The following is a 16651-nucleotide window of genomic DNA, read 5'->3' as shown; positions in this document are numbered from 1 at the left end:
CCAAGGGGCCGGGCGTGAAGCGGTAAATGGACTACGTAACGGACCAATGAAGAGTTCCTCCGCTCTCTTTCCCGGAGAGATGGTGGACGCTGCGGTGGAAAGAGACGCGCACTGATGACAGTGACCGTCTGGTTCACCAGGCAGTTACGAAGGTTTCTGGGCAACCTCGTACATCTGCGGCTAAGCCTAAGAGTTTAGCTAGCGCTTCCTCGGCTGCTAAGACGGCTGCTCCATCGAAGCCCCGAGGAAAGACTCTTCCTGCTTCAACTTCTAGTAAAGGAGGCCGTAACCAGCCCTCCTCCCAGCCCTCCTTTCCCCGAGGAGGGGTGCTGGGAAGAAGTCGAGCGAGGTGGGAAACGCTAGGGACGGCGTTCCCCCCCTCACAGCTGCCGGAAGTGGGGGGGTGTGGCCTGCGAGCCATTGGGCAACTTGGCAGCGCTACGGTGCCGAGACCTGGATAGTAGACGTCCTTCGGGAGGGATATCTACTACCCTTCGAATCTTCGGCCACCCCTCACCTCAACCCGGTCCATCTGCAGACTATGTTCTGGGATCCTCAAAGGACGACGCTCTTCGGCAGGAGATCAAGACCATGCTGACCAAACGAGCTGTAGAAGTCGTAGTGGATCGGTCACAGGGCTTTTACAGCCGCCTTTTCTTAGTGGAAAAGGCATCGGGGGCTGGCGCCCGGTGATAGATCTCTCTCCCCTGAACCGATTTGTTCGCCAGACTCGGTTCAAGATGGAGACGGCACGTTCCGTGCTGGACTCCATCAGGGAGAACGACTTCATGCTTTCAGTGGACCTGAAAGGATGCGTATTTCCAAATACCCATCCATCAGTCCTCCAGAAAGTACCTCCGCTTCATCTTCGACGGGACGGTGTACCAATTCAGGGCACTCTGCTTCGGTCTCTCAACCGCCCCACAGGTGTTCACGAGATGTTCACGCTGGTGTCTGCTTGGGCCCATTCGCACGGGATACGTCTTCTGAGGTATCTCGACGATTGGCTGGTCCTGGCGAGCTCCCGCTCGCAGTTGCTGCAGGACAGGGATCGACTTCTAAAGTTTTGTCGCGATCTGGGGATCGTGATAAACTACGAGAAGTCCGATCTCGAAACCCAAGCAGAAGATGAAGTACCTGGGTATGCTGATCGATACGGTAGCAGCTCAAGTCCGCCCCGCAGACTTAGAGGATCAGCAAATTTCAGGGAGGCAGCCGGCCGGTTCCTGTCTCGGCAGGAACAGGCAGCTCAGCAATGGCAAGTCGTGATCTGGCCACCTGTCGTCACTCGAGAAGTTAGTTCCTCACGGACGTCTTCACCTGCGGTCTCTCCAGTGGAGGACTAAGGGAGAGTTGGGTCACAGGTAAGGATCCACCTTACTTCCCCGTGTCCATCACGGAGAAGGTGAGGCAGGACCTAGCCTGGTGGCTCGACGACAGGAACCTCTTAAGAGGAGTGCCCCTACGCACTCCCCCCCCCCGGCCCCCCCGGAGATGCCTGCTGTTTTCAGACGCATCGACCGAGGGATGGGGCGCACACCTGGAGGAGTTGCTGGCTGCAGGTGTGTGGGGGACCATCACGACAAGCACCTTCACATCAATGTCCTGGAACTCAAGGCGGCGTTTTACGCTCTCCAAGAGTTCCAAGACCGCTTGATGGGACACTCAGTGGTGTTGATGTGCGACAACACCCAAACCACGGTAGTGGCATACGTCAACAAGCAGGGGGGCCTAGTGTCTCTCCCGCTACACCAGTTGACGGTGCAGGTGCACGAGTGGGCCACGGCTCATTCGATAGAGCTGTCAGCACGCTACATTCCAGGCAAGAGGAATGTAGTAGCGGACAAGCTCAGCCGTCGGGATCAGGTAATAGGACCGAGTGGTCCTACACCAGAAGTGGCGGAAAGGCTCTTCAACCTGTGGGGGCGTCCAGTCATAGACCTGTTCGCCACCCGGCACAACAAAAAACTTCAAGTTTTTTTGCTCAGCCGTGCCGGACCATGGGCAGCTGCAGAGGACGCTCTTCAAACACAACCCCTGGGACAACCTCTCGTTTACGCCTTTCCTCCCTTTTGTCTGATTCGGAAAGTGATCAGCCGAGCGCTGGTCACTCCCAATCTCAGGATGATCCTGGTGGCTCCCAAACGACCTCAAGCCGTTTGGTATCCGGACCTGCTGGCTCTTCTTGCAGAAGAACCGAGAGAGAATGCCCCCACTGGCACAACCTTCTAGGCCCAGGCCCGCCACACGTAGAGCGGTCCCACCGAGCAGTCCAGTCCCTACAACTTCACGGCTGGCTGTTATCCACCATCTCTTGCGAACGAGAGGCTTTTTCTCGCAGCGCAGCAACAGAGATGGCTGGACACGTCAGGACAGTCCTCTGCAGCTGTGTACCAGGGGAAGTGGGCCGTCTTCTGTGGTTGGTGTCGTAGACGGGGTCTATCTCCTCTCAGAGCCACTCTTCAGCAGGTAGCGGATTTCCTCGTATTTCTTCGCCGAGAGAAGCTCCTCTCAGTACCCACAGTTAAAGGATATAGAGCTGCACTGGCACTCGTCCTGAAACTGAGGGGACTGGACATCTCGAACTCGTTCGAGATCTCCTTGCTAATGAGGAGCTTCGAAAGGTCTTGCCCACCCAGGAGCTCAGGCCACCTGAGTGTGGATGTGACTCTCGTCCTTAGGAGTTTGACTCGAAGACCCCATTCGAGCCACTCCGAGAGTCGTCAGACAGGGATCTGACCCTCAAGACCCTCTTCTTGCTGGCCCTGGCATCGGCGAAGAGAGTAGGGGAACTTCATGGTCTGTCCTTCAATGTAAACATTCCAGGGGCTGGGGATCTGTGACGCTTGATTTCGTCCCGAATTTCGTAGCTAAGACTCAGAATCCGTCGATCCCTGACGACAGGTTCGAGTCTTTCACAATCCCCTCCCTAATGGATTTCACCGACAACGATACGGATGAGTATGCTGCTTTGTCCTGTGAGGGCGCTACGGCGCTATCTGAAGAAAACTCGACACTCAGGCCTGAGTGTCGACGCCTCTTCGTTAGCACTAGGGGTTACCAAGAAGAAGTATCCAAGACACGCTTTCTTTCTGGCTACGTGAGGTGATCAGGAGAGCTCACGAGGCTGATGGAGGTGACGACATCCGTACGCTCCGACCGAGAGCCCACGAAGTCAGAGGTATTGGACCCTCTTTGGCGTTCCGCAAGAACTTCTCCGTGGCGCAGGTCCTGAAGGCAGGTGTCTCGGCCAACCAGACTACCTTCACGTCCTTCTACCTTCGGGATATTGCCCACAAGTCCTTGGATACTTTTCCTTGGGACCTGTGGTGGCTGCTCAACACGTTGTGTAAGCTTACCCAGCACCCGAGCAGGCAGAACAGCATCGATTCCTGGTGTGACTGTAGGAATGAATGGTGAATGAGAGTGCGACTGGGCTTCTCTTCTCCATCTTTCTCTCTCTCTACCTGTGGGCAGAGGGTCACGGTCGTCACCATGCTGGAAAGGAATCCGATGCAGGTAAGCTACTCAACCGAGCCCCAATCTATCCCTTTAGTTAGGGATAGAAGCAAATATCCTCCACTCCCTCCACAACCAAGGAAGTGGAGTGATCCTACTTGAGACAAACCCATAAAACTTTATGTTGGCTCCTGTACAGGAACAAGTTCTTGCAATGCTGGTACGAAGAGATACGCTTGCCTCTCTCTTAGTACTTGGCTCAGAGGTCTGACCATTGATCTGCGGTGCAACACCCCGATCAATCGGACAGAGGTTTGGCATTCCCTCCCTTGCTCTTACGACCAGGGAGGCATTCAAGGTTGGACGAACACCAGTCTGTTCACCAAAAGACTCAGATTCCACCCACCAAGAAGTGAGTCTTCCTATTGTTAAAGGACCGAGGTTTGTATTACTATCGGAACAAATGACAATTTGTCGAAATTGCATTTTTCCTAACTATACAAACCTGAGGTCCTTTACATATAGTCCCACCTCATACCACCCCTACTCTGCAACTTTTTGCATGGGCCTAAAGCAAAAGTGATTCTTCACCGCCCGCGGGCGCGCGGCGCGCGCACGACCGGACAAGCAGTTAACTACCGTTCTCCCTTGTTCGAAGCTTACGACCGTCCAGCTGCCGCTAGTTACCTTCCTATTGTTAAAAGGACCTCAGGTTTGTATAGTTAGGAAAAATGCAATTTTCGACAAATTGTCATTTCAACTGAGTCAGTTTGCCCTGATGTGCTTTCACTTCCCACTTCTTCTAGAATATACTTAGTTTGATATTTATTTTGGCAATACATTTTCATGGTTCAATGCTATGTAGCATTATGATGGAAAATTATTCTATGTGATAGATTTGATTTAAGATAGTTTAGGATCCTTTTAATGATTTGAGTATACAGGCAGTCCCCGGGTTACGACGGGGGTTCCGTTCTTGAGACGCATCGTAAGCCGAAAATCGTCGTAAGCCGTAACATCGTCAAAAATCCTAAGAAAACCTTACTTTTAATGCTTTGGGTGCATTGAAAACTATGTAAATTGCATTCTTATTGCATTTTTCATCAAAAGAAGCCTTCAAATATTGATTATTTTGCATTTTTGGTGTCATATTTCATCTGCCAGATCAGCGTTGTAGGTGTCGTACCCCTGGAAATAATGTCTGATGAATATAATTGAGAAGCGCCTTAACCTCGGAACGTCGTAAGGCGAACCCGTCGTAACCCGGAGACTGCCTGTACATAGATTAGATCATTTTAATTTAGTAAAATACTTATCTTTAATGGCATAACCATATTCAGTGCATTTAGTTTAATGTGTTAAGTCAGTATTGAACTCTTTGACTTGAAACATCCTCAGATTGAGTATGTACACTTTATGTTTTATTGTTGATATTTTTTCATGCAAGCCCATCAACTGTATACAAGGTGGGGTTAGTGCCGTCGGTGCACCTCACGCCCGGTGCACTGTAGGTATTACTTAAGGTTCTTTGAATTGTCCCTTTGGCCCTTAGCTGCTACCCTTTTCATTCTTTTTACTATACCTTCATTCTTTTACTATACCTTCATTCATATTCTCTTTCTTCCATCTCACTTTCTATCCTCTTCTAAGAATTGTTTCATATTGCAACTGTGAGGTTATCCTCCTGTTACACCCTTTCAATCTTTTACTCTCAGTTTTCCTTTCTGCACTGAATAATGTTATAGTTCCCAGCGTTTGGCCTTTGGCCTAAATTGTATATTCTATTTTATACAAAGTGTCCAACCTCCCACCCCACACCCCCCACCCCCCTCAGCCCAAGAAGAGCTGTTATTAGGTCCAGAGGTCTGGATAAACTAATCCTTTTTAATAATACCTCCCCTCCCCTTTTCTTCGTTTACCACATTCAGTCTACACAAACATGAGGGAACAGTTATGACAATACTTCATTCAGTCAACAAAAATGTTGAACAATCCTGGCAGTCATTAGAGCGTAAATTGCAATTGAAGGTGGAGGTCAGGATGTTAAACTACCATACTTTTGATAATTTTCATTCAGTTTTTTATGATGGTAATGTTTAACATTTGTAAAAGTAAGTATTGTATGTTATTTGTCTCTTGCATGTTGTTTGCGTTCATGTCTTGCCAAAAGTTAATGGTACTTTTGGTTTTTCAATTTGAAGAATAATCTGGTAATGCAGGCACCACCCCACAAACAAGTTATGTTCTGGACGGCCAACTGTAACTTGGTTACTGTACTCTTTTTGCCTATGTAAGTACATTGTAATATGAAATCAATACAGTACTATGTTTTTTTTTTCATCCTAAAACATTTTACGTAGACTGTACATACAGTACTCTACGCTTTGAGCACAATTTTTATTTGCGATCCCATTTTGTAATGCTTGTAAGTAGGGTGGTGTCTTAAATGATTTTATGCATTGCTACTCTAGTGCTGAGTTATGGAGTTCATTTTTGATGATCATTTCAGAAACACGGAGGTGCTGGAACGCTTATCGTCGAATCCAAGTTAAATCTGCCAGAACAAGAGGACTTGAACTACAATTTTACCCTTGGATTTATTGATAACTCCAGTTATGCCAAGATAATGGTGAGTATGACTACTTACTGTTCTTGCCGCATTTAGATTATGCTTAATAGGTAAGACCTCAACTTCATAGGATATTTTGATGTGTATGTTTTCTGTCAGTTTACTATTTTATGTTTTATTGTTTGTGTGAGAAAAATTTAAACTTTTGCAGCTGCTAATTTATGAAGTTTAACATAACAGTCAAATTGTTTTTGAAGCAATTTGTGTAAAGAAATATTACAGTAGTAAGGATAGCTTTTACTCTACAGGTACAATACTAAACTACAATTGTGTGCTCCTTTATTTTAGATAGGTACATTTTGGTGTTTGGTAATGAGTACTATACTTTCTTTTGAGTATAGTATTTCTCTCTCTCTCTCTCTCTCTCTCTCTCTCTCTCTCTCCCTCTCTCTCTCTCTCTCTCTCTCTCTCTCTCTCTCTCTCTCTCTCTCTCTCTCTCTCTCTCTCTCTCTCTCAGATTGGTTTATATTAGAGTTCTGATCGGGTAGTTTATTTTACAATGCTGCTAGATTTTATTATACTTCACTATCTCTTTTAATTAGAGGTGTAAAAATTAAAACCCTTCTCTCCACTTTTCCTCATATTAGCCGTAAGTCTCACGTTAGCGAAAGATTTTGTGTTTATAATGGTGGAAAGTTATGTTTAACCCTTTAAAGTCCACCCTGGGTTTTATGGGAAATATTAAAAAATCCTTTTAGTATGTTATAGTATGAGTAAATACAAGACCTTTTTACTCCTGTGCACTTTACAAAATTTCCAAAGTAAGCGAAATAATTACATGCAATGAAGTATCCCGTATGGGAGCCTCGGGCGACCTTAGGCGGACCACGCTCATCCCGTATGGGATCTATTGGGCCGTGCGGGCAACTTTTTCAAGTTTATAAATAATGTTGATTCGCCCACAAAACATATGATTATTATTGATGAATCACTTTTTTTTTGTTCCACAATGTATAATAGAAACACATATATGGCTTTACAATTTAATTAATCAATAAAAAAAATAAGTATACAATAAATACAAAAATAGTATAAAAATACAGAAAACACTATAAAAAACTCGAATACAAAAATAGTATATAAATACACAAAACACTGTAAAAAAAATAATACAAAAATAGTATAAAAATAGACAAAACACTATAAACAACTCTCATAACAAACAACTTATTTCGAAATCTTATGGAACAAAGCAAAACAATTCCTTTCTTCAGTAAGGCAGAGGGCCACCTTGCAATCCTCACACATCCAGCGGGATCTGTGGATGTGGCCTGCACCGAAACAGAACTTGGCAACGGTCCTGCCTCATGGAGATCATGCTTTGGCCTGTGTAGGGCAGTGGCATTCTGGCGTGTCTCAATACTTGGCACAACTGCCCGTTTGGCCCCTTCTTGGCAAAGCAAAATCTCTGGTGCCAAGAGAATTCCTGGTTATTCTGAAGGTTGACGACTTGAAGCTTCTGAGCCAATTGGAGATATCCAGATGGAAGTCCTTGAGCGGCTTGGGGTTTTCCTGCAAAGCCAGGCAATCCCTCTTGTACAAAATCCAGGCGTTGCAGATGATCAAGTCAAGGAGGTAAGCAAAGAGCCTCATGTAGTACCTCTTTGCTTTGAAGGGGGTCCTGTACAGGTGTCAACATGTCACTCTTGTCAATGCCCCCCATGCGGTTGTTGTTACACCTCTGGATGACAGATTGTCAAGGAATGGGAACCTTCTTTTTGGCTGCCCTGTTTCGTACCGCTCCACTGTTCCCATGGGCTCCACACCAACATCAGAGGACAAGATTGTCACAACGCTGTTGTCCTTCCATCTTGCAACAAGGATGCCATCAGAAGAGACATAGTCCAGTGTCCCCCTTTGTGTCGCTTTCTTGTTCATCTCCTTCACAGACGTCAGGGAGGATGACCAACTCGGTTTTCCCTGGCAGTGCCCACATACCGGCATCCATACTGTGATCTCAGGTACTTGGCCAACCCTATACTTGTGAAGTAGTTGTCTGCATACACTGCTGAGTTTCTGGGGTCCTTGATGGTATTCACTAAGGCGACAACAAACTTGGAAGTTACAGACATGGCTTTGCTCCTCTTCAGATAGCATAGTATGGTTGGCTCACAAAGGTTGTCTCCCCTTGGTACATGAGAATATCATGCACAAACCCATCCACACTGGAGCGGCAGAACAACTGAAGCCCCACTTGTCAGGCTTCTTTGCGACATACTGGCGAAGGTTACCAGCCCTTGTGCCCTTATAGGCGACCATCACTTCATCAATGGAGTGGATAGGAGTCTCAGGAACTTTCAGGAACTCTCTGGTGACCTTGGTGAAGGGGACTCTCACCTTGAAGAACCGATCTTGGGATGCAACTGCCTGGTCATTGTCGCTGAAGTGAAGGGAAGATCGAATTGCCTTGAAGCGTTCCTGGACATGAAGTCTGCAACTTGAGGAATCCTGGTCTTCACGGCCCAGAAGTCAACTATGCTAGGGAGAGGAACCAGGCCCATGTACACGATGAGGCCAAGGAAAACCATGAGATCCTCTTCTGACATGTGGAAGTTGCTGCCTACATCCTTCTGTCTTGAGTACAGGTTGGATTGATACACAATGTGTTCCCTCAATTCAGTTGTGAAGAACTGGGAGAAATATTCATAAGGTTCCCTCAAATAGTCAGGCTTCTGATGAATGAAGTTGGGCAGGGCACGGATATCAATGTCTTCCTTCTTCCATTCATCAGCACGAGACCTCTTAGGGTTAGGCTCACCTTCCTCTTCCATAGGCATCGCTTGAGGGACAACAACATTGACCTTGCGAGCTGAAACAAGAATAAAGTAACATTAGTAAAAACAGTAAATGTGTGTGTGTGATGCATGTGTATGGCAAGTGAGTATGCATGTGTGTGCACGTGTATGTCAGTGAGTATGCAAGTAAACAAATAAGTTTTTAAAATACCCAATGTTTTACAAACCATTTAAAGGGCAACAAATTTAAATACCATTATAACAACGAGACTTTTAAATACAATGTTTACAACACATCTCACTCTCTCTCTCTCTCTCTCTCTATCTCTCTTCTCTCTCCTCTCTCTCTCTCTCTCTCTCTCTCTCTCTCTCTCTAAGGATGTCTCATACTAACCTCTAGAGTTAGGAGGGTCAAAGGCATCGTCCTGAGTAAGGCCTTCGTCAGGAACGTAGGTAGGGTCGTCATCATCACTGTCAATGTCCAAAGGGCTCACGTCGACATCACTTCCTTCAGCGTCGTCAGGGGCTACCCATGGTACACGTTCCTGAGTCTCCAATGCAGCATTGCGTTGCCCATAAAAACATACTGCTTTGAAACTGCAAAAATAAAAAAAATAAAAAAACTTTAAAATCATGTAATGAAAGAAAAATTTAACTTTCCCTAACAAAAACCTATCATTCAATCCCTTGTAAGGTAATAATTTATATGCACATGAGCCTAACATCTATAAATCATCACTATTATATCTAGAAATATTGTTAAAATTATTCACAAATGTCTAAAACAAGCACTAAAAAAAATTACTTGACGTCGTATTCTACTGGCCGTTGTAACCGTTACGGTCCGATACATCCCTCATGGGATGAGCGTGGTCCGCCTAAGAACGACCGAAGTATCCCGCGCACAAGGGAATCTATAACTTTTTTGTTTTTTTTTTTTGTTCACTCCAACACGTCAGTAACACTACAGCCCTTCAAACCAACATCAAAAGGTAAGTATATCACTAGGCTTCACTATCCCACAGTCACTGTGTGCTTACCATGATTACGAAGTTCGGAGGGGGGGGAAACTTGGAGGTTACTGCGGCACGTCTTCACTGTTTTCCAACTTGCGCACGACTGCGGTGTCTATCGAAGGCCCTCCAGCTTTTGTGCGAGGGCCTGGCGGCTTCTGATTGGTTGATTCAAAGAGCAGAGGAGTGTAGCTATGAGTTGCCAAAGCGTCAATTTCATACAAGCTCAAACTTGTTCACCACGACTACCCGAAAGTAGCTGTTTTAAAGATCCCAAAACGGGATCTCTGGTCATTAAAGGGTTAATAATCCAAATGGGATTTTGGAATCATACAGGCAGTTTTGTTTTCAAGTTCCATATTGATTTTGGCTTTGAAGTACATTTCATTGATAACTACAGCTTAAAACTATATACTGTATTTTCATTAATATTCTCTGTAAAATTCATATTGCAATGTACGTATATCAACAGGAAACTGCCTCCGTAGGGGGATAGTGCCATCACTGTACATCATGTGGTGCACTGTAGGCATTACGTAAGGTTCTTTGCAGCGTCCCTTCGGCCCCTAGCCTAACCCCTTTTATTCCTTTTACTGCACTTCCTTTCATGTTCTCTTTCTTCCACCCTCTCCTAACAATTGCTTCATAGTGCAACTGCGAGGTTGAGGTTTTCCTCCTGTTACACCTATCAACCCTTTTTTTGTCAGTTTCCGTTTCAGCGCTGAATGGGCTCATGGGTCTCAGTGCTTGACCATGGCCTAAATTCCATATTTTATGCATGACACTTACCTGGCAGGTATATATATAGCTGTATTTTCTGAAGTCCGACAGAATTTAAAAAACTTCCGACACACGCAGTGGTCGGCCAGGTGGTTAGTACCCATTCCCGCCGCTGGGAGGCGGGTATCAGGAACCATTCCCATTTTCTATTCATAAATTTTCTGTCGCCGGTACTGAAAACACCTGTTTTCAGTACCTCCGGCTTAGGATTTTGGAAACTTCATTTGCCGCTAAGTATCCTAATTGTCTTTTAATTTATTTACTTGGATTTGTGGCTAGGCATACGCTATCTTAAATTGATTTGAATTTGATTCATTTTTGCATAAGATATCTGAATCTAGTTAGGCTAGTTTCAGAGGGTGGGTGTTGTCTGCAAAGATAGGTGTGGCTACCGAAAGCTTCGGTAGTTCCGCACTTGGGGGGCGCAATTAATCAGTAAACATGTCTATTTCCGTAAGGAAAAAGTATGATTCGTATGTACGCAATTAATCAGTAAACGTGTCTAATTCCGTAAGGAAAAAGTTTGTTTGTAGTATGTACGCAATTAATCAATTACGAAAGTCAGGGTAGTGATACTGCTAACCTTCCGGTAGACTTTATTTTGCCTAACGCTGTAGTATGGCCTACGGGTTATGACTATGTCTGCGAGAGGTGATCGCTCTCCTTCATTGTTGTGAAGAGTTCTACTTCTGTTTTTGTTACGCCTAACCCTGTAATGTTGCCTTCGGGCCCTAAAACAGTGTCTGTAGAGGTTATTGCCCTTTCTCTTATACTATTTCGATTCGTAACTTAGAATCGAAAGTGCTTGCTTTAGAGAGCAATAGTGAAGTGGCTAAGTGCAGTGACAGTGCCCCTTGTGTAGTGGAGGGTGCGTCAGATCGGCCTTATAACGCCTCTAGGTCTAGACCTCTGTCGAACTCCCAGAACCAAGGGAGAGGGCATGTCGAAAGCCGAAGGAGGGTTACAGGGAACCCCACCGATCTGGCGTGCCTTCGGCAGTTTCTGATGAAAATCCCCAGACTGCCAAAGTGCGTGCACATGCACGAATCCTGAAGGATTGCTTCTCGTCCTCCGAGGCGTCCTCCCCGCACAAGGGTTGGAGCTCTAGGAAGGACTCAGCACCCTCTAAGAAGCTTTATAGAAGAGGACGCTTCACGTCCCTTCTCCCTCGTTATGTGTTTCAGTGAGAAGTAAGAAGGCGAAAGTTGCCTGATCACGTGTACTTCTTTCCACCAAGAAATAGGAAAAAGAAGGCAGTTGCTCTCGCTTGTTTTGACGCCTGTCAGGAGCGTGACGCTTTTCTGCACGCTTATTTGGACGATCGGCTTGAACAGGACGCTCGGATGCGAGCGTCCTCGCCAGTGGACGCCGAGCGCGCACAGGACGCCGAGCGTTCCTAGCCAAGTGGACGCCGGACGGCGCGCCACCAGGATGCCGAGCGTCCTCGCCAGTGGACGCCGAGCGCGCACCAGGATGCCCGCGTCGCCAGTGGCGCCGCGCGCACCAGAATGTTTCTGTTGAACTCTTCAAGCTCTTGTTTAAGATTTGAGCCTCAAGAAAGTGAACAGAACTTCGTCTTCGAAACCCACCAAGACCTCGGGTTTCGTGAATTCAAGAGGTCTCTGTCAATATTTATATTGCTTTTCGCAAAGGTGGATGGAGTTAAGGAAAGCTCAAGGGAAGATCTCGTTTTTCTCTACCTCAGTCAAGACTTTGAGATAAGACAGTTACGGGTTATGTAAAGGCTCGACGTCCTGAACGTCAGGATTTTCGGCAACGTTCAGTAGGATTCTTGCAAAGGCACTCATCAAAAGGACGCTCTTCAGGAAAGCGCAAGACAGGACTTCCTTTGCCATACTGCCAATAAATTTAAAGCTTTTTAGACCATCTGAAAGGGTTTTTCAGATGATAAGATTTTGTTAGTTTCTAGTCGAGACTTCCATGCCGATTGAGCATCGTCGTTCTACCTACCGTAAGCCCAGTCTCTTAACAGGATTCTTGTCCCTTCCTTGTTTGAGACGGGAATCGAAAAATAAAAGGCTCGACTTCCTGGATTACGTTTTGTCAATTCAGTGACTTTCCCCCATTGACAATATCTATCGTTTTGTCAAGTAAGTGGGTCTCCCTCATTGACAAAATATCTCTCTGTACCGTTAATGGGTTAGTTCTCATTGACAAACATCTCATTAACTTGATATTGCGTAAGCGAATAAGGACAAGGTTCGGAAGAGCTCTCCTTCCTCATTCGCAGACTCGTACAAGAAATAGACTGGTAGACTACGTCAATGAACGCTTATGTCCAGTATCTTAAGAAGCTTGAGCTGTCTGCTTCGATTCTCTAAGTTTTGTTCATGAAACTTGCCTGTCGATATGTATGTAGCTGTATTTCCGAATTCAGCTATATATATGTCTGCCAGGTAAGTATGAACAAACTTTATTGTGATATAATAAAATTTTTTTTTTTTTTTGGCCTTGCGTTATTTTACTACTGGTTGGTTTTCAAGTCATACACGCTTGCTGTAGTTACCTCTTCGGATGGCAACCGAGAGGTCTATTGTCTACTATTTTAAGGACATTTAATCGTCACTCCCTGCAGCCTTCCAGGAGTTTCCGATTTATCTTTTACCGTTGTATGGTAGTGTTCTGACGACACAAACGCATCTATATATTTAGCGTTTTCTGTTTCGCTAAATATACCAGCTTGAGAGTCTCTTTTTGTTCAAAAATAACGGACCTGTTTCTTCGTAGAATAGGGTAGCTGGCAACCCAGACATAAAGTTAAGAGACGACGTTCGTAAGCTGCTGGCTGCTGCTGTGTCTGACTGTCCAAGTTCCAAACTTCCAACCGAGCCAGTAAAACAGATCGTGCGGGTCATCCGCGCTAGGTTACGTCTCTCTCTCCTGCGGGGTTGACTGACTAACCGTATCTCTGTGCTGGCGGTTACGTCTCTCCTGCGGGATTGACTGACTAACTGTATCTCTGTCCTACAATCACGGACTTTGACCTAAGATTGAGGGGATTTCTTACGTGAATGAATAAACGTTGCATTAGTTTTGCCTTACTATGTCAACAGAGTTTATCTCTTAATCCTTTCGGTGCTCGTTACCGCACGGTATAGAACTACGAGTCTACCGCAACATTGCACTTTTATATGCTCTCCTGCTTAGGCAAAGCGCAGCCTTATAGGGAAGTAAGCATACTCGGGGAGGGAATGGATGAGCTTGCTGGGGACCATTTCCTTCCTGAAGAAGTTTGCCTTTCCCCGAATAGACTGCAATTCAGACCACAGTTTTTTACTACCGGGAAACTGAAATATTATTCAAGATCTAGGAATTATTCTGAACATCTCTCAGTGCGTCATGATAGAAAGGAGGTGCCGGACATCTGGATAGTGTTTCAGATGTCCTGGATCTTAATCTGAAAGAAGTAAATGCAATTCGGTCGTCCCTCCAGTCCTCGAAACGAGTTTTTGGAACCAGTGGTCCACATCAACTCTGATATTCCACAGCTCTCTCATATCTTAAGAAGTATCTTCTCTCGGTCCCTGCTCGAGTTTACGAGAAAGAGCCTATTATAACAACACGGCGTAGAATGTAACGATCATCTAGAGGTTCGTTACAGGATTGCAAAAGTCCGTACGAATCGTCTCGATAGATTACTAACATGCTAGGTATTTTAATTAAGTGGTGTTCTTTTTATGGTTGTCTGAGAGGGTTATTTCCTCTTCAGTATGTGAAGTGTAATGTGTTACGTTAGCTTTGTGTGTGGTTCAGGTGGTCTAACTTATCCTAGCATGAATGCCCCTGGTAATAGAGGGCTAGGGTTTCCTGTCAACAAATTGGTCACGTCCAGTTGTCAGACCCTTGTTGTTAGCTTTCTCAACAAACAGGTCACATCCTAGTTTGAGAGCTACTAAGGTTTAGCAGGCTAAGAGGCAGGACCTACGAAGTCAGCTACCTTAGCAGGTAAGGAACTTAATAAATATTTAAAAAATTAGTTAATTTTTGAATTATGACGATATTGCTGTCTGTGACCCACCTCCAAATGTGTCAATCAGCTATATATATACCTGCCAGGTAAGTGTCATGCATAAAAATGATATTGTTATGATACAATAAAGTTTTATGCATACTTACCTGGCAGGTATATAATTAAATTCCCACCCTCCTCCCCTCAGGAGACAGGGTTCAGAGAAAATCTGAGGAAAACGGGAATACTAGGGAATACTAGTTCCAAGTACCAACGCCACGGGAACGTGGGGGAGATCACCTGAACTACCAGTGGTCTAGCGGTTTGCCGAGAGTTTTGAAAAATTCTGCCAGTGCGAACAGACAACAGAGAATGTTGTTTGACAGATTTGCATCTGTCAAACAACAAAGACCTTCACGATCATTGAGGTCTGTGGAATCTCGATTCTAGCTCACCATCTACTTTTTGTCTCGCCCTGTTCCTTTTCTCGGAGTCAGACACTCGTGCGAGATCAGGCGACATATAGTAGTCCTGAGTTTCTTATTGACGAAGTTGATTGCGGACGACGTTGGGTTGCGTTGATACACCCCCAAGGTTTGCTTAGATTGAATCGCCCAGGCAGTCCAGACACTCATCCTTCAGCTAAGAATAGTGCCTTTTGGTCTTCAGGGTACAGCCTTGCTGTCCTTGATTCGTCTGACTGGTCAACTGGTCGTTCACTGACTTTGAGTACAGACGTAGTCTGAAGTTCTTGATGTCAAAGCATTCGAACCTCTCCTGCCTGTTAACTTCTTGTATGTGATCAGGAAGGCCTTCTTCTAACCACCCTAGATACGACAAAGAGGGTTAGTGAGATTTTAAGCCATCGTCACAAGTTTGGCTTTAGAGAACACAAGGAGGTGTGCTCTCTAAGCCTTTCGTTATGGCCTAAGAATGGAAACCCTTTTTGTCCTTGGGCCAGGATCTTGGAAGCAAGGATGGCACAAGTTAGTGGGAGGAGCCAGAGAGAGTCCTGTGCCCTGTCAGGTCTCTCAAGTTTTATCTACTTAAAATCAAGAAAGTCGAAGTCAGTCGAGCAATCTGCAGTGTTCCGAAAACGACCAGACTTGCCCATATCGAAGTACACCCTGGTTTTAGGGTTAAGGAGTTCTTTCAAAAAAAAAAAAAAAAAAACAACAAAAAAAAAAAAAAAAAAAAAAAAAAAAAAAAAAGATTTGAAATCTTTTTATCTGAATGCTCACGAGGTGAGGGCGCGGCCTCGGAAGCATTTCAACAGAGCATGGCACTCAGCAACATCCTGAGTACCATATTTTAGTGAAGCAACTCTGGGTTCACTTCACACTCCCTGCGAGATGTGAAGATGCATATGAGATCTGCTGCTCGCTAGGGCCATACGTGTCTGCAGACACAATCTTGGGGGCAAGAAGTACTACTCATCCTATCCTGTAGAAAATGGTTAGGAAGAGCTCTTAATTTAGTTGTGGAGTCGCTGACAACGGCGACTTCTTAACTCTGAAGCCTTAGTTTAACAACACAATTAACTTTGGCTAGGTTGGTCAGGTGGTGATATATATTAATTATATATATATATTTTACTTCTTAGCCCTCATGGTATGGTCAATATGGTCTAGTCACATTGTGGTCACGCCCCTGTTGACAGATCATCTGGAGTGCACCAGCTTTATAGGTCTCTACCTCGCTGGCAACTCTAGTAAAGCAGAAGCAGACTTGGGTGACAGTAATCACGAAGTCGGCTATGCTAACAGGTGGAACCAAGATGTAAATCATCTGCATGCATTTGTGTCCCAAAATCCTTCTATTCTGTCCCTTCCCACCTCCAACGGTGGGGTTTCAACTATATATATATATATGACAGGTAAGTTCATGAGCAAATGATATTGTTATGATACAATAAAGTTTGTTCATACTTAAACTGGCAGATATATATATATTCAAAGTACCCACCCACCTCCCCTCAGGGGACAGTGGAAATAAAAATTTATGAATAGAAAATGGGAATGGTCCTGATACCCGCCTCCCAGCGGCGGGAATGGGTACTAACCAC

The 16651-nt window shown here is 45.2% G+C and overlaps 2 protein-coding genes across 9 annotated transcripts in view; one reads left to right on the top strand and one right to left on the bottom strand.

Moving 5' to 3' along the window:
- Window positions 1-16651, top strand: part of LOC135227106 (signal peptide peptidase-like 2B) — a 77182-nt gene that overhangs the window by 8024 nt on the left and 52507 nt on the right. For all 8 annotated transcript variants that reach the window (XM_064267027.1, XM_064266994.1, XM_064266986.1 and 5 more), the window contains one exon: window positions 5969-6088. In XM_064267027.1, the coding sequence (XP_064123097.1) occupies window positions 5969-6088 (120 nt within the window). The remainder of the gene's footprint in view (window positions 1-5968; window positions 6089-16651) is intronic.
- LOC135195494 (uncharacterized) lies at window positions 8422-9397 on the bottom strand. The gene is made up of 2 exons (XM_064221715.1): window positions 9218-9397; window positions 8422-8897 (listed from the first exon to the last, which is right to left on the bottom strand). Exon 2 carries the CDS (start codon window positions 8863-8865, stop codon window positions 8422-8424), a length of 444 nt encoding a protein of 147 aa, XP_064077785.1. The 5' UTR covers window positions 8866-8897; window positions 9218-9397.

Source organism: Macrobrachium nipponense, chromosome 20 (assembly GCF_015104395.2).
Source record: "Macrobrachium nipponense isolate FS-2020 chromosome 20, ASM1510439v2, whole genome shotgun sequence".
Lineage (NCBI taxonomy): Eukaryota > Metazoa > Arthropoda > Malacostraca > Decapoda > Palaemonidae > Macrobrachium > Macrobrachium nipponense.
Note: the sequence above shows the minus strand (reverse complement) of the source record. Positions and strands in the feature narration are given on the sequence as shown.